Here is an 18,574-nt window from a genome sequence, read left to right as displayed (position 1 = left end):
CAACACCCTGGCATATAATAGTGAAACTTGTGAATTTAAAGCCAAGGAAGCTATCCTGAGAGGAGCTAGGGGGAAGAGATTTCTTACCTACAGAGGGAGGAACATCAGAATAATTTCAGACCTGTCCACAGAGACCTGGCAAACCATAAAGGGCTGACAAGGCATATTCAGGGTGCTAAATGAGAAGAATGTGCAGCCAAGAAAACTTTACCCAGCAAGGCTGTCCTTCAGAATGGATGGAGAGATAAAGAGCTTCCAGGACTGGGAGAAACTGAAAGAATAGGTGACCACCAAGCCAGCCCTGCAAGAAATATTAAGCTGGATTCTATAAAAGAAGAAAGACCTCAAGAATAATATAGACCAGAAATTTACAGAGACAGTCTATAGCAACAGGAACTTTGCAGGCAATATGATGCACTATTCACATCTTTCAATAGTCACTCTCAACATGAACAGCCTAAATGCTCCCATGGAATGGCACAGGGTTGCAGATTGGATACAAAAACAGGACCCATCCATATGCAGTCTACAGGAGACTCACTTTGAACCTAAAGACACCTCCAGATTGAAAGTGAGGGGATGAAGAACCATTTATCATGGGAACAGAGCTCAAAAGAAAGCTGGGGTAGCAATTCTCATATCAGACAAATTAGATTTTAAACTAAAGACTGTAGTAAGAGATGTAGAGGGACACTATATCATACTTAAAGGGTCTATCCAACAATAAGATCTAACAATTGTAAATATCTATGCTGAACATGGGAATAGCCAATTACATAAGACACTGGTACCTCAAATAAAGAATCATATTGATAATAATACATTAATAGTAGGACACTTCAACACTCCACTCTCAGCAATAGACAGATCATCTAAGCAGAAGATCAACAAAGAAACAAGAGCTTTGAATGACACTTTTGACCAGATGGACTTCATAGATATATAGAGTATATTCCACCCTAAAATAACAGAATACTCATTCTTCTCGAGTGCACATGGAACTTTCTCCAGAATAGACCACATACTGGGAAGAAATCAGGTCTCAACTTATACAGAAAGATTGAGATTATTCCCTGCATGTTATTAGACCACAGTGCTTTGAAACTGGAACTCAATCACAAGAAAAATTTTGGAAGGAACACAAATGCTTGGAAGTTAAAGACATCCTGCTATAGAATGATTGGGTCAAACAGGAAATTAAAGAAGAACTTAAACAATTCATGGAAACTTATGAGATTGAAAACACATCTGTCCAAAACCTATGGGATACTGCAAAGCTGTCCTAAGGGGGAAATACATAGCCATCCAAGCCTTACTCAAAAAACTAGAAAAATCCTGAATGCATAAGCTAACCTTATACCTAAAGGAGCTGGAGAAAGAACAGCAAATAAAACCTAACCAAGCAGAAGAGAAATAATAAAGATTAGAGCAGAGGTCAATGAAATAGAAACCAGAAAAAGAGTAGAACAGATCAATGAAACTAGAAGCTGGTTCCTTGAAAGAATTAATAAGATTGATAAATCTCCAGCCAGGCTTCTCCAAAAGAAAAGAGAAAGGACTCAAATCACTAAAATCATGAATTAAAGGGGAGAGATCACAACTAACACCAAGGAAATAGAAACAATTATTAGAAATTATTACCAGTAACTATATGCTAACAAATTAAAAAATCTGGAAGAAATGGATGACTTCCTGGAAACTTATAAACTACGAAGACTGAATCAGGAAGAAATAGACAATCTGAATAGATGAATAACCATTAATGAAATTGAAGCAGTAATCAAAAACCTCCCAAAAAACAAGTGTCCAGGGCCAGATGACTTCCCAGGGGAATTCTACCAAACATTTAAAGAAGAAATCATACCTATTCTACTGAAACTGTTTCAAAAATAGAAACAGAAGGAAAACTTCCAAACGTGTTCTATGAGGCCAGCATTACCCTGATCCCAAAACCAGGCAAAGACCTCATCAAAAAGGAGAGTTACAGACCAATAACCCTGGTGAACATAGATACCAAAATACTCAACAAGATCCTAGCCAATAGGATCCAATGGTACATTAAATGATAATTCACCACAACAAGGTGGGATTTATTTCTGGGATGTAAAGGGGTTCAACATCCACAAATCAATCAACATGATAGAGGGCCTTAATAAAAGAAAAGAAAAAAAATCATATGATCTTCTCAGTTGATGCAGAAAAAGCATTTGACAAAATACAGTATCCTTTACTGATTAAAACTCTTCAGAGTGTAGGGATAGAGAGAACATTCCTCAATATCATAAAAGCCATCTATGAGAACACACAGCAAATATCATTCTCAATGGGGAAAAACTGAGAGCTTTTCCCTTAGGGTCAGGAAGATGACAAGGATGCCCACTCTTACCACTATCGTTCAACATACTACTAGAAGTCTTAGGTTAGTAATCAGACAACAAAAAGAAATAAAAGGCATTCAAATTGTCAAAGAAGTCAAACTCACTCTCTTCACGGACGACCTGATACTTTATGTGGAAAACCCAAAAGACTCCACCCTCAAATTACTAGAACTCATACAGCAAGTCAGCAACCTGGTAGGAGACAAAATCAATATGAATAAGTTAAATTTCTATACATTAACAATGTGACTGAAGAAAGAGAAATTAAAGAATCAATTCTGTTTAAAACAGCAACAAAAACTGTAAGATACCTAGGAATAAACCTAACCAAGGAGGTAAAGGATCTATACTCTAGAAACTACAGAACACTTATGAAAGAAATTGAGGAAGACACAAAAAGATGGAAAAACATTCTGTGCTCATGGATTGGAAGAATAAACATAGTTAAAATGTCTGTGCTGCCCAGAGCAATCTGCACTTTCAATGCAATCCCTATCAAAATACTATTGATGTTTTTCACAGAGCTGGAACAAACAATCTTAAAATTTGTATGGAACTAGAAAAGACCCTGAATTGCCAAGGGATTGTTGAAAAAGAAAACCAAAGCTGGGGGCATCACAATGCCTGACTTCAAGGTATATTACAAAGCTGTGATCATCAAGACAGAATGATGTTGGCACAAAAACAGACACATAGTTTAGTGGAACAGAATACAGACCCCAGAAATGGACCCTTAATTCTATGGTTAACTAATCTTTGACAAATAAGGAAAGAATATCCATCAGAAAAAAGACAGTCTCTTCAATAAGTGCTAGAAAAATTGGACAGCACATGCAGAAGAATGAAACTGGACCATTCTCTTATCCATATACAAAGATAAACTCTAAATGGATTAAAGACCTCAATGTGAGACAGGAATCCATCAAAATCCTAGAGAAGAACATAGGCAGTAACCACTTCAACATTGGCCACAGTGACCTTTTTCAAGACATGTCTCTAAAGGCAAGGGAAACAAAAGCAAAAATGAACTTTTGGGACTTCATCAAGGTAAAATCTTCTGCCCACCAAAGGTAACAGTCAACAAAACTAAGAGGCAAACCATGGAATGGGAGAAGATATTTTCAAATAATATTAAAGATATAGGGCTGGTATCCAAGATCTGTAAAGAACTTCTCAAACTCAACACTCAAAAAACAAATAACCCAGTCAGAAAATGGGCAGAAGACACGAACAGACAGATCTCCTAAGAAGACATACAAATGGCTAACAGACACATGAAAAAATGCTCAACATCACTAGCCATCAGGGAAATACAAATCAAAACCCACAATGAGATACTACCTTACACCAGTTAGAATGGCAAAAATTAACAAGGCAGGAAACAACAAGTGTTGGCAAGGATGTAGAGAAAGGGGAACCATCTTACACTGTTGGTGGGAATGCAAGCTGATACAGCCACTCTGGAAAACAGTATGGAGGTTCCTCAAGATGTTAAAAATAGAGCTACCCTATGACCCAGCAATTGCCCTACTAGGTATTTACACCAAAGATATAGATGTAGTGAAAAGAAAGGACATGTGCACCCCAATGTTGATAGCAGCAATGTCCACAATACCCAAATTGTGGAAGGAGCTGAGATGCCCTTCAACAGACGAATGGATAAAAAAGATGTGATCCATATATACAATGCAATATTGCTCAGCCATCAGAAAAGATGAATATCCCATTTGCATCGACATGGATGGAACTGGAGGGGATTATGCTAAGTGAAATAAGTCAACTAGAGAAAGACAATTATCATATGGTTTCACTTATGTGTGGAACATAAGAAATAGCATGTAGGACCATAGGGAAAGGGAGGGAAAGCTGGATGGGAAGAAATCAGAGAGGGAGACAAACCGTGGAGACTCTCGACTCCAAGAAAGAGAGGGTTACAGAAGGGCAGGGGGTGGGGAATGGGGTAATCATGTGATAGGTATTAAGGAGGGCACATTTTGTGATGAGCAGTGGGTGTTATACACAACTAATGAATCATTGAACACTGTATCAAAAACTAATGACATACTATATGCCAGCTAATTGAACACAGTAATTAAAAAAAAAGGACGTTCACAAATTTATTTCTCAACATATTGGTGAAAAGTATGTCTTCTGGACCCTCTCAGTGTGGGTGAGCAGGCTTAAATGACAAATCTACTCTAACATCTCAATATTCTACCTTTTGAATGTCTTCCTGTACACTAAACCAAGGCAGGTCTGGCTTTTTTAATTCCCTCACAATGGGCCATCTTTTGGTTCAGGTCTCAGCCTATCAACCAACCTGTTAGAACTCTTCCTAATTCCTTGAGCTGCATGTAACTTGAAATGCAAAATCTTTTCTGAGTGAGCCCATATCCATATATTCAGCTTAATTCAACTTTCTATTCCTCCCATATTGACCCACACCCTTAGTATCCATTCCCACACATGTTCTTGAGAGTTCTGCCTGGTATAAATTAGAAGAATCACATAATACTTTTGGGGTGTATGCACCTCCTCATGGGTCACACTGTACCTCAACTTGAGGGACCTGCTAGGTCTTGAGTCTAATTATAGGTTAGGAGGCAAAGAGGGTGGTATTAGTGTTTCCAGAGGAGAAGCAGCATTGACTTGCCTGGCAACTGCCTCAGGGAGGCCATTACCTTTTCCTCAAGCAATATAGGACTAATCCCCTCTGACAGAGGTAGAAATACTTATACCACTGGGGTTGGGGACACCTCTTCCACTGGCAAAGAACACTCAACAGAATTGAGCTGCTTAATATCCTCAGCTTCATCAAGGTCTTCCCACACTTCTCCATCTCAACTTACATAATCCTATTCTTTCTTCTCTTTTAAAAGATTTATTTATTTATTTTTGACACAGAGAGAGAAATAGAGAGAATGCATGAGCAAGAGATGGAGGGGCAGAGGGAGAGGGAGAGAAAGGCCCAAGCAGACTCCATCCTGAGCATGGAGCCCAACGTGGGGCTCCATCTCAGGACGCTGAGATCACACCAAGAACTGGATATTCAACGGACTGCACTACCCACGTGCCCCAGGATCCCATTCTTTCTTAATCAGTGTCTCCATGTTAACCATAGACACCTAAGGAAGAAGGCTGGGGGTCCAGCTTGTATTGTAGCCAATCAAAGGACAAGGTCCTGTCTTTGATTTTCAGCAATTCCAGTTCAACTTCTACATCAAATAAGGCTTTCCTTCAGGGCACACCTAGAAGCACTGAGCTCAGTCATGAGGTCCTTGAGCTGGGAATTCAAATCCCTTAGCTTATCCTTTTTTATGACTGTTTCATCCAGTAACATTAGAACAAGCAACCAATGTCATAGTCCTTAATTTTCCAAAAATGTTCAAAAGCAGCATTAACAGAAACAGTTTCTTGCTTCTTATAAATGGTTGACTAGAAGATCCAATATACATATTTTGCTTATCTGTAACAACAGTTAATGACATGCACTATCAGTGTTCTCATTAGTAATAGAATTAGAGTCATGAATAGAATTGTTAAATCTAATCAGATTAGACTGCCAATTTCAGAAATCTCAAAATCAATTCAGTAATTCATCATCATTAAAATTCTGTTCCTTTGAACCACTCTGGGTACCAAAATATCTGTTAGTTTGCTGCAGAGAAACAGAAATATGTATTTGTTTATTATGAGATTAATGTATTATTAATCACATATATATGAGATTAATATACTAAATCATATATATGATGTATATATCTCACGTGTATATAATCTTACATATATATAAATCATACACGTATGATTTATTATAAGAATTAGTTTACATAGTTATGGAGGCTGAGAAGTCCCACAGTCACAACTGGCTATCAGCAAGCTGTAGAACCAGGAAAATCAGTGACATAATTCAGTTTCAGTCCAAAGGTCTGAGAATTGGGAGTACATGGTAAATATCCTGGTCTGAGTTCTAAAGCTGAAGAAGCAGCAGTGCCAGTGTCCAAGGCTGGAGAAGATAAATGTCTCAGATCAAGCAGAGAGAAAAAAATTCCCTCTTTTCCACCTTTTTGTCCCTCTACTGCTAGTTATGCCCTCTAACATAGGCAAAGGTGATCTTCCTCACACAATCTGCAGATTCACATGTTAACCTTTCCAGAGATATTCTCATGACACATTCATAAGTAATGTCAAAAAACTATCTAAGCATCCCTTATCCCACTCAAGCTGACACAAAAAATTAACCATCACATGGCTGTGGAAAAACTAGAAAAAGTTTCACATATAGGAACCATAGGAAACAGGCAAAGAGGAAGCTGTCACTATCTTAAGACAACTAACCAAACAGTATATTGCCTATTGAACATCATTGTTGGGGGGGTGGGGGACATCACTGAGAAAAACTGAATTTTTCAAAGCCTTGCCACTGAAAGCCCTCTCTGCACAGAGTAGGGAAGAATCTTCAGAGCAAAGAGGGAGTCTGTGAGCTCAGGGCAGGTTTTGGTCTCAGTTCCCCCATGAACATGGACCACTGTGGAAAGTACCACTGGTTGTATATGAGCAACAGTAATAATCAGCCTCATCCTCAGCCAGAAGCCCAGATATGGTCAGGGAGGCTATGTTTCCAGACTTGGAGCCAGAGAAATGATCAGGGATCCCTGATGGCCGAGTATTTACATTATAAATCAGGAGCTTGGGGGGTGTGCCTGAGAGCTGCTGATACCAGAAAACAAAATTATAACTCTCAATGTTACTGCTGCTTCCAGCACAGGAGATGGTGATGGTATTTCCCAGAGTCCCTGCCACTGAGGGAGGCTGAGTCAGGGCAGACTGGGCCCAAGAACCTGAAAAGAGAAAGAACACACTCTGCTGAGTTCAAAGCTGGTGCCCCAGGTAAATCTGAGGAGGAGACAAAGATTCAGCCCAGATGTCCCTGTGTTCCATTCCATGGAGGCCTCACCGGTGTCCCAAATGAGAAGGGTGAGGAGGGCAATAGCCCAGGCCATGGTGGAGATGTCCCAAGAGCACTGCTTTCTGAAACCCCAACCCTTGGCCTGGCTCCCCCATAACTCTCTTATCCCCTCCCCCTGCCTCAGAGGAAGGAGAGGTCTCCATGCAAATGTGATTCCTGAACTGCCTTTCCTCATCCACTCTGACTGGACACTCTATTCTAGTTACTTCTGCATCCCTGGGCAGCAGAGCTTAACTGTCCAGATGTTAAAATGCTTTGACATGGATTTTTTGAATCATGACAGACCCTAGGAATTCAAGCCAGCACTGGAATACCCTTACCTTCCACTGGGGAAGTCTTGGTGTGTGTGGAGGAATCCCAGGACCATTTTGCTGTGTGGGAGGAGGGTAATAAGGGCTCTACAGGCCAGCTGAGATTAGGGGAGATTCAATTACTCCTCTTCCCAGGTACACAGGAAGGGCTGGGATCTCATTCTCTCTCAACTCCAACTCGGTGCCCCTCAGTTAACTTGTCCTCAAGCATAACTCTATCCTGCTATACAGTGTTTTGAGATTAGGAGATGTTTAGTGGTACTTCCAGAAAAGGAATCACTGGGACACAATACATATTGGACACCCTTTCCCTGGTTTCCTACTTAGGACTGGCTTAAAAGCGGCTATTGATCCTGGTTACAGGACAGGAGAACAAAAATTGCTTTCCCCAAATTCAGGCCCTTACCAGGAAGGCCACATCACAAGGATAGAGTATGTGAGGTGGAGGTGGCTCAGGGCTGAGAAAACATCACATATTAAATTAATACAATCCCAGTCAGCATGAGGATAAGAAAAGAGGGACCATGAGAAAACAAATGAATTCTCAAAATGATTAGAAAACAAGAATAATGCAAGAAAGAGAGACCTGAGTAGGTTGGAGAAATAGCTCACTGAAATCCAGAGAAAGGAATCCAGGGTCTGAGCCTTTAGGAGAAGGTGACTGGAGTCAAGATTGGCCTCAAGCACCCAGCTCCAGGGACTTCTCACCAGGGCAAGTCTGTGTCCCACTGCCTCTTTGTGCACACTTTGTGATCTGATCTCACAGTTGTGTGCTTTCCTAAGGCAAAATCTCCTCATGCACAGAGAGATGCTTGACCCAGGGTGTTTTTCTAGAAGGAAGTGGGTTTGAAGAAAAACTGATCAGGACTGACAGATCCTTTCCAGGAGTTCTATGGGCTACAGATGTTCTGAAGACACTCTTCATGTCACTTTCATACCACATGACAGGTGATTCCAAGAGGTCCTGAACAATATGTCCTTGGGGCAGATCATGGGCTGAGCAGTGTGGTGGTGACTGGGATGGGGGATAGGAACAGTGTTTTTGGGAAAAAGCATAGTTTGGGATTGGAGTTTATGGTTTGTATATGTTAAAATTCAATTACTGAACATATGTTTAGGTAAAGATGTCTATTTTGGATAATAATAACACAGTAACTATATGATGACATAGTCATAAATCAGTCAGTAAAGCATCTGAAACTACATCTGTAGCCAATTAGTTTGGATCCCTGTCCATTGGGTTCATAGCACACAGGTCTTCTGTGAACATTCCAGGTATCCAGATGCTTCCTGCAAGAAACCAACCACTGATCTTCATAAGGAGCTGCCTTGCATCTGTTCCATCTTCTGTGATTTCTAGGATCACCCTCAAGCCCCCCTATAATGAGGAGTGAGTGTTTCACATAAAATTATTCTGTAATATTGTGCCCACACAATTACACAAGACATAGAAATAATAAGTTTGACTGGCACGAAAGAGGCAATATTAACCCATGTATATAATGCCATGAATGCAAAATAAATCTAAAGCAGGTAACATCTTAAAAATCATAAAAATCAATATGTACATTCTATCCTTTAGGATATAAGAATATCGAGTTTCCTTAAAATATCTCAAGTTAAAAGAAAGAGACAGAGAGAGAAAAATATCCCAAAAACATGTATGGCATGTGACCCAGAAAATCAATGGACACATGAAAAGTAAACACAACCACATGCTGATTCTCTCACTATGTAGAATAATAAAAGCTCAGATGGATATATTGACCTTAGGGACTTATAATATCTCAAATTATTTCCATCAGAAGTGTCTATTTTCTCATCTTTAAAAATTATTTAAAAATATAGTTTAATTGAGAAGACACAGGACATGGTTCCTGCAGTTTGAGACACACCATACAAGACAGAAGGGCTATGGCAGCTCCACATAACTCATATTGGAATGATCCTGTTCACTCAACATCTAGCCTGTGATTTTCCTGGTAATTCTCCCTATTATGAAAATAGCAATTAATTTCTCAGAAGGAAATTGTGGTCCCACTAAAAGGAGACAGTTGAAGTGGCAGTGGGGGCTCCCTGCACTCCTGTGCACATGTGGATACTTTGTAAAGATCTCACTGATGCCTTGACAGTCAGGGAGCACGGCTTACGCCAGACACCCTAGAGCCCAACCAGACAGTGGTCCCTCTGCCAACTTGTTTGTCTCCATGAAGACACAACCCTACAGCAGGTGCAGCCTCTACCAGCCTCACACAGACAGGGGACCATGACTCAGGACACTTTTCTGTGCTCAGTAGCACAGACCCCCTTCCCACTGTGCTGGGACAAAGATGCTGAGGGATTCCATGCATGACACTCTTCTTGCCCAGATGATTCAAGCGTGAAGGTGCTGATGTTTACGTGGGAAAGACAAAGGTATGTGGTGAAAAGATTTTTGAAAATAATTGACGGTGAGAACATTATGGAAAGATTGATCTCTCAAGTGGGTGACTATATTAGAGGGTTCTCCAGAGAAACAGAAACAATAAGAGTTTTGTGTGCATGTATGTGTGTATCTATATGTGTGTGTGTGTATTTTATATTTTTAAATATATTATATAATTATATGAATTTATATATAAATATACAATATATCTTATACATAAATATATGATGTGTTCTGTACATAATTATAATATGTAAATTATATGAAATTTAGATTATATATAAATATACAAAAATGGTACATACAAATTTAAAAATGTATTTTTGTACATGTGAAATTATATCTAATTATGAGAATTGGCTCACATGATTATTTACTTATTTATTTGAGAGAGAGAGTGAGAGAGCACAAGCAGGGGAACAGCAGAGGGAGAGGGAGAAGCATACTCCCTGCTTAGCAGGGATCCCCAAGTAGAGCTCAATCCCAGGACTCTGGGACCATTAACTGAGATAAAGGCAGATGCTTAACCAAATGAGCCACACAGGTGCCCTGGCTCACATGATTATTGAAGCAGGGAAGTTCATGAGCTGCCATTTGCCACCTACAGAACCAGGAAAGCCAGTGGCATAATTCAAATAGGGTCCAAAGGTCTGAGAACCAAGAAAGGCAGTGATGTGAATTCTAGTCCATGGGCAAGAGATCATGGGAGAAGATTCCCAGCTGAGCCAGAGATGGGAAAAGAGAAGTGAATTCCTCCATCCTTTGGCTTTTTTTCCACTCAGACCCTCTATGGCTCAACTGACTTAAATTTCAAAATTAGAAGTAGCATTATGTGTTTGAATTTCACTGAAGTTGTAGTGACCAGACACCACCATAGGTATTTGAGTCCCTAGAAAACTGAACCACAGAGAGTTGATTGGGGAAGATGCTGGCATTTGAAGCCACATCAAACCCATAATGAGTTTCCTATCTTCCCGTCAGTGTCCCATGGCCTGGACCTAACACAGCAGAACAGATGGGAAAAACACCATCCCTTTTCCCCTATGGGAGCCTCTCAGGTGGCAGCAGCTCTTGGGTTTTCATCAGACTGAGGTAAACCACAACCATGACCTTCTTCAAATGCAGGCACCCAACCATGGTGGCCTCCCATGGTGCAACCCAAGGACCAGGAAAGACATCTTAATGGAAACAGGAAATCTCTCCTGTGTTCATCTACTCCAGTATCCTTGCCCTCCCAGCTCAAAACCAGCCCCCATGTTACTTCCAGAGGCATCTCCTGTTCCTTCTCCTTATTTTCCAGAATAACCCAGCAAGGAGGGTATCTTGATTAAAGCATGGTGGAGGGGAGAATAAGTCAATGACAATTCAGGCATCCTGAATCTAAGCTGATCTTCACTAGTGTGGGAGATGGCGGTATTTCAAGTGAGGATTTCCCTGAGACTAAGAACATTGCACTGAGTAGGCTTTGCCTTGTCGCTCTGTTCTTCTGTTGAAGAGTTAGAAAGGCTTGCCTTCTGGAGCCATTTCATACAGGCAAAGAGGAAGCTGTGATTCTTCCCCAAACAATTCAGCAGGTAGTGTGTCTATTGATCACAGAAACTTGGACATTCCTCATCCTGTCCCTTAGTGCGTATTGAGAAGATCTCCTCTCAGAGCTGTGTGTCTTTCTGAAGTAAAGTCTCTTCGTCCACAAAGGGATTCTTGACCTAGTTTGTTTTCCAAAAGAGATGGGTTTGGGGCAAAGACTCAAATCAGGGCTGACTGATCTATGCCAGAAGGGAAATGAAAATGCCCACTCAGATAATTTACATATTTTTATAGAGGGTCAATGTTTGATAAAACCATTGTAGTGCCCTTGTTCATACCCTGTGATAGACATTTAAAAGCAGAAGAGAAGTGCTGCTCTGGGTAAAGGTGGAAGGAAATTATCGGGGGACATGCAATTGAGGGGAAGAAAATCTGTAGCTGGAGCAAGTGATAGAGTTTTCATTTGAAATGATTATTCAGTGTGTTTTAAACTTACATGTACTATATTACTTCAGAATTAGTTATGTCTATTACTGAGATACTAAGAAAATGGTAACCTGTTAATGACCTTCTCATAAATCCATCACTCAGGTCTGAGGTTCAGTGAGTAGTCTTATAGATTGGATCCTTGCCTCCTGAGATCTAGAGTGGTTCCCAGGGAACAGTCAAGGTGTCCAGCTTGTTCCAGCATGGTACGTGCAGGAGCCGCCTTTTCTTCCGCTCCATGCCCTGTTAGTAAAGAGAAAACTCAGGTCCCCATGGTTCAGGGAACACTATTTTTTTAATTCTTCAGGATTTTTGTGGCTGCACAATAAGGCATACTATTTTATAAGAAGCAAGATCACTTCTAAAGGGAGCAAAATAGCCATTTGTATATAACACGATTAAAAACCAGTACAGCTATAGGAAATAAACTAAAAATACACAAGAACCAATCCCTAGATCCTTATCATTCAGGTTGAATGAAATAAGATGGTTCTATAATTATATAAAGTGAGAAAAAAGAAAGATAAAATATCCAGAACAATGTAATAAGTGGTTCTTACCTCAAAAATGCTATGGACATATGAATGTACTTCCTGTGAGGTACGGATTCCCTGATTGCATTGACAAGAAAAACACTTGTGGATATTTTGACTGTAGGAACATCTGCAATATTTCATATCACTTCTAGCAAAAGCAACAATTTTCTCATCTTTCTCTAAAAATATTGAAGTGTATATAGTTTCATTACTGAATGAAATGTCATTGAAGCAATCCTGTTCATTCAATATCTAGCCTCTATATTTCTATAGTAATGTTTCCTACTACAAATATAATAACTACTTTCTCTGAAGGAGGTTGTTCATCTTAAAAGAAGACACACTAGTAAAGGCAACAATGACACCTGCCTTCCTATTCGTTACTAGATTATACAGAATCATGCTGAAGCTATTAGAGTCCAGAGGAAAGTCTCATAACAGATGCTGTAGAAAAACACAAGATAATAGCCCCTTCACATCCCACAGGACTGACCCATGAGGACACATACCCTCCAGGCAGGAGCAGCCTCTGATCATCCTTACGGGATCAAGACACTGTGATTCAAAATGTTATTCTGTGTCTCTATTACCACGTGCCACATTGCCATATACTTTGGCCCAAGAGTAGGAGTCAAGGTTGTGTCACTCTTACAAGATAGATTCCTAAAAAAATGAAGGTACTAAGCATTTTGCAGGGAAAAAAGAAGGTATGGAAAGATATCTTGGAAAGATCCATAGAAGAACATTATGGGAGAGACTGAGATCTATGCTAAACTGACCATCCATCCTGATTTGCTGCTGAGTGAGATCATTGGCAGGACTTCCAGTGTAAACATGGAAAGTTCTGATGAATTTAGAAGAGACTTGGTCACACTCTATGTTCTGGGGACTATACTCAGATTGATTCAATGAACAAAGAATCCTTGGCCATTATTTATGTATATGTGCTGTTAGCATTTCGTCATCACTGGCATTTCATCCAGAAATTGGCTTTACTTATCATGGAGATAAGGTATGTTGGGAACCCCCTGTCAAATGGAGACATCTACAGATGGCTTTTCCTTGTGGAATAAAGACCCATTTTAGAAAGATCCTACCCTATTGGGCAGACAGCCACATGCAAGGCTGCTTCTGGGAGAGGGGTTCATTGATCTCAGGGGAGGGAAGTTTCTATCTATTACAGAGACTCAAATCATATTCTCTCCTGTTCAGGATCCTTGGAAATGGGGTCGAAGATGATGGGACATGGGAAAAAACAACTTTTCTTTATCCTTATTCCTTCACCTATGTCTTCAGGTTTTTATTCAGGTACTATTGCTTTGGTCACTGACATACAGAAGAATGGCTCACCAAGGAGGGCCATGTTGACTAGGACAAGGCAGAAATGACTAAAAAAGGTCTTATATTTCACTTCTTATAAATGTGATTTATCCATACAATTGGATATACTTTGGCAGTAAAAGTAACTAACTATTAGTATATGCTACAAAAGGAATGAATCTGGAAAATATTATTGAAGAGGAAGAAGTCATGCCCAAAGATCTCATACTGTGAGACTCCATTTAAATGAAATGTCCAGACTAGGCAAAACTAAAGGACAGAAAGTAGATTAGTGATTGACAGGGGCTTGGAGAATTGTTGGGAAATGGGAGATGAATGCCAATAGGTATAAGGTATCTTTTGAGGATAATAGCAATGTGATGGTGGTAGTGTTTTCACAAGTTGGAGAATATACTAAAGCCATTGGTTTAAATGGGTGAATTGTATGATATACAAAAATAACTCAGTAAAACCATGCCAAAAACAAAAACAGAAAGAAGTCAAGTAGGAGACTGGGTTAAATAAGAACATCAATTCTGGAAAACTGATTCTCAGGCTGCCTCATGAATAGAATCATTTAAAATTATGATCCTGCATGTCTTTTGACAGATGAATGGATAAAGAAGGTGTGGTATATATATACAATGGAAAACTACTCAGCCATAAAAAAATTGAAATCTTGACATGTGCAATGATATGGATAGAATTATAGGGTATTATACTAAGTGAAATACCTCAATCAGAGAAAGACATTATCATATGACCTCATTGATATGTGGAATTTAAGAAAAAAATAGGGTCATAGGGGAAGAGAGGAAAAAATAAAAGGAGATAAAACCAGAGACAGAGATAAATCATAAGAGACTCTCAATCATAGGAAACAAACTGAGGGTTGCTGGAGGGGAGGGAGGTGAGGGGATGGGGTAACTGGGTGATAGACACTAAGGAGGGCCCATGATATAATGAGCACAAGGTATTATATAAAAGTGATGAATCACTGACTTCTACCTCTGAAAGAATAATACAACATATGTTAATTAATTGAATTTAAATAAAAAATGGAACTGAAAAGAAAAACATAAAAATAAATAAATGAATGAATGAATGAATAAATAAATAAATAAATAAATAAATAAATAAATAAATAATAAAGTGAGGATTCCCTGCAAATTGCAGGAAGAACAGTGTAGGGGTCTCATGGCCTCCAGTTCCCATCATAGCAGAGTTGGAAAGAGTCATTAACTAGGATGAAGTCCTAGAAACAATAAGGTCTGTCATTTCCCAGACAATTAGGTGGAATATGTTTCCTCTCACTTTAACTTGAAGAGAGAGAGAGTAGTGACACTTGAATTCTAAACACCATGCTACGTGAACCTCCTATGCACAGAGTTGGGAAGCATCTTCAGAGCAAGTGGGAAGCCTGTGAGCACAAGGCAGGTTTGGGTCTCACTTCCAAATGAACTTGGACCACTATGGAAAGTGCCACCAGGAGCATATGAGCAGCAGTGATAACCAGCCTCATACTTAGGCTGGAGCTGAGAGATGGTCAGGGAGTCTGTGTTCCTAGACTTGGAGCCAGAGAAGTGAACAGGGATTCCTGAGGGCTGAGAATGTGTATAGTAAATCAGGAGTATGGAGGCTGTGCCTGGGTGCTGTTGGTACCAGAAGACAGCATTATGATGTCCAATGAAATTTCTTCTTCCAGCAAAGGTGAGTGTCCATCCCACAGTCCCAGGCAGCCATTCATGGCAGACTGGTCTTGAGACCCTGAAAAAAGGAAGAAGTCACTCTGCTGAGATCAGTGCTGGAGCCTTAAAGAGACTGAGAAAAAGAAGACAAATGATCAGGTTAGATGTCCCTGTGGTCCCTTCTATGGAAGCCTCACCAATGCCCTGGGTAAGGAAGGTGAAGAGGACCATCAAGCATATGGTGGAGATGCCCAAAAGTCACTGCCTTCTGAAACCACAGACCTTTTCCTGGCTCCTCCAGACCTCTCATATCCCTATTTCCTGCTTCAGAGGAGTGAGGGACCTCACACAAATATGCTTCCAGCACCTCCCACTCCTCACCCCCTCTGATCTAACACTTCATTCTAGATACTTATGCTTCCCAGGGCACAGAACTTAGAAGAAGGATTACACAGTTTGACATGAATATGAGAGTTCATATTTGTGCCCAGCAAATGGAGCCAGACTTGGAATGCCCCTTAGTTCCTGTTCGGGGAATCCCCATATAGTTGAGGAATAATCTGAGTACTTTCTTTCTGTGCTGTGTGGATTGTGGGTGGGGAGAGGATGCAGAGGGGATGGAATTAGGAGAGATTCACTCTTTCCTTTGTAGGCACCAAAAACAGAGAAGGGGGTGGTTCACATTACTTATCTCCTTATCCTCCTAACTAGGATTGGTCATCATGCTTCTCTGTCCCCTTCCTTGAAGGACTCTAAGGCTTAGGCCTGGGGGTGTCTGTGGGTCTTTCAGGGAGAGAACTTATTGGTCCCCAAAATATGTGGATCACCCTTCACACAAGGTCCTCCTTTGCATAACTCAGGAAGAATCAGCGCTTGGGACTTCATACAGGCCCAGATATATCACAGCCATGACCTTCCCCAAATTCAGGCCCTTGCTGTCTCTTGAGGGCCACATTTGGTGCAACCCAAGCACCAGGGAAGGCACTGAGTGAGAGCTGGAATCCCTGCTCTGCTCCTTTTCCTCCCTCTTTCTTCCCCTCCCAGTTAGTACCAGGTCCCTAGATCACCCTTAAATTCATCCAAAAACATTTGCCTTTATGTCCATCTTCCTCAAGAAAGGAATGGGTCACCTGCTACACAAGGTCCTTCAGACCCCACCCGTCAGAACCAGGTAGCTTGTCCCCCTGAACAACGTTATCACAGGGTTTGTGTTAGTGTGGTAGATCTGGGCTCAGGGCTGAGGAAATGTTAGAGGTCAAATAAAACCAAGCCCTGAAGGAAGCCTGGACAAGAACAATGGCATGGGGAGAAGAATGATTGAATTCTTACAATGTTGAAATAAAAAATATGGGAGAGAAGAGAGACACAGAGAGGAAGAGAAAGCTCAGTCAGCTTTGAGAACACTCTAAATAAACAGTAATAGAGTTTTCCAGGGTTTGTGGATGTGGTTGAAGGAACTGGAGTCAGGATAGCCCTAAAGACCCCAACTCTGGAACCTCACATCAGAGTGCATTTCTCTGTCTATTGCATGGGGCAGAGGACATTCTTCTTATGTTCTCTGTACAGATACTAACTTACTTCAGATCTATGCAATTTCCTGAGATTAATTATTTTCCATCCGTGCAGACCTAGTGTGCTTTCTAAACTAGATGGTTTAAAGGGGAAAACCAATCAAGGCTGACTGGTCTATGAGAAAAGACAAATGTCCCCTCAGGAAAGAGACTAGGAATTCTATGAAGCATGAATATTCTGAAGAAAACACTCCACCTGTCCCAGAGAAGAGGGGCCTCCATGGAAATGAGCTGCCAGATGTCCCCATGTTGGGTGAGCATCTTCAAAGTAAGGAGAGTGCCTGTGAGCAGAGGGCAGGTTTTGGTCTCACTTCATCATGAACTTGCACCACTGTGAGAATTATCACTCAAAGTAACTGAGGTGCAATAATAATCCCCCTCGTCTTCAACCTGGAGCCCAGAGATGATCAAGATGGCTGTGTTTCCAGTCTTCAAGCCAGAGAAGCGATTGGGGATCCCTGATGGACGGGAACTTACACGATAAATCAGGAGCTTGGGGGAAGTGCCTGGGGGCTGCTGATACCAGGAGATATAATTATTACCTCCAATGTTACTGCTGCTTCCAGCACAGGAGATGGTGACAGTACTTCCCAGAGCCCCTGATAATGAGGGAGGTTGAGTCAGGGTAGACTGGGCCCAGGACCCTGAAAACAGAAAGAACACAGTCTAGTGAGTTTAGTGCTGGAGACCCAAGTGAGGCTGTGGAGGAGACAAAGGATCAGCCCAGATGTCCCTGTGCTCCCTTCCCTGGAGGCCTCACCCATGCCCTGAGTGAGGAGGGTGAGGAGAACCAGAGCCCAGGCCATGGTGGAGACTCCTCAATAACAATGCCTTCTGAGACACCAACCCTGGGTCTGGCTTCCCCATAAATATCTTATCCACTGCCCCTGCCTCAGTGGAGGGAGGGGCCTCCATGCAAATGTGTTTCCTGACCTGCCTCTCCTCATCCATTCTGATCTATCTCTCTATTCTAGATACTTCTGCATCTCTGGATGGCAGAGCTTAGCTGTCAAGACATTAAAATGCTTTGACATGGATTTTCTGAATCATGACAGATTGAGCCTAGGAATTCAAGTCAGCACTGGAATATCCTTACCTTCCACTGGGGAAGACTTGGTATGAATTGGAGAGGAATCCCAGGACCACACTGCTATGTGGGAGGAAGGTAAGAAGAGCTCTCCATGCTGGCTGAGATTAAGGGAGATTCAATTACTCCTCTTCCCAGGAGCACAGGCAGAACTGGGATCTAATTGTCCCTCAACTCCATCTTGGTGCCCCTCAGTTACCAGGTCCCCAAGCATTACTCTGTGCCCTGTTCTGCAGTGGTTTGAGTTTAGTGATGTTTACTGACACATTGAGAAGG

The 18,574-nt window shown here is 41.0% G+C and overlaps 2 gene segments (V, D, J or C); both read right to left on the bottom strand.

Moving 5' to 3' along the window:
* Positions 1-6,881: 6,881 nt before the first annotated feature.
* Positions 6,882-7,430, bottom strand: LOC117798029. The segment is given in 2 exon segments: positions 6,882-7,219; positions 7,336-7,430. Coding segments are annotated over 2 exon segments (384 nt in total).
* A 10,096-nt stretch (positions 7,431-17,526) lies between these two features.
* Positions 17,527-18,058, bottom strand: LOC105234853. The segment is given in 3 exon segments: positions 17,527-17,669; positions 17,754-17,855; positions 17,972-18,058. Coding segments are annotated over 3 exon segments (291 nt in total).
* Between the last annotated feature and the right edge of the window lie 516 nt (positions 18,059-18,574).

The sequence above is a fragment of the Ailuropoda melanoleuca genome, unplaced genomic scaffold (genome assembly GCF_002007445.2).
Source record: "Ailuropoda melanoleuca isolate Jingjing unplaced genomic scaffold, ASM200744v2 unplaced-scaffold2250, whole genome shotgun sequence".
Classification (NCBI taxonomy): Eukaryota; Metazoa; Chordata; class Mammalia; order Carnivora; family Ursidae; genus Ailuropoda; species Ailuropoda melanoleuca.
Note: the sequence above shows the minus strand (reverse complement) of the source record. Positions and strands in the feature narration are given on the sequence as shown.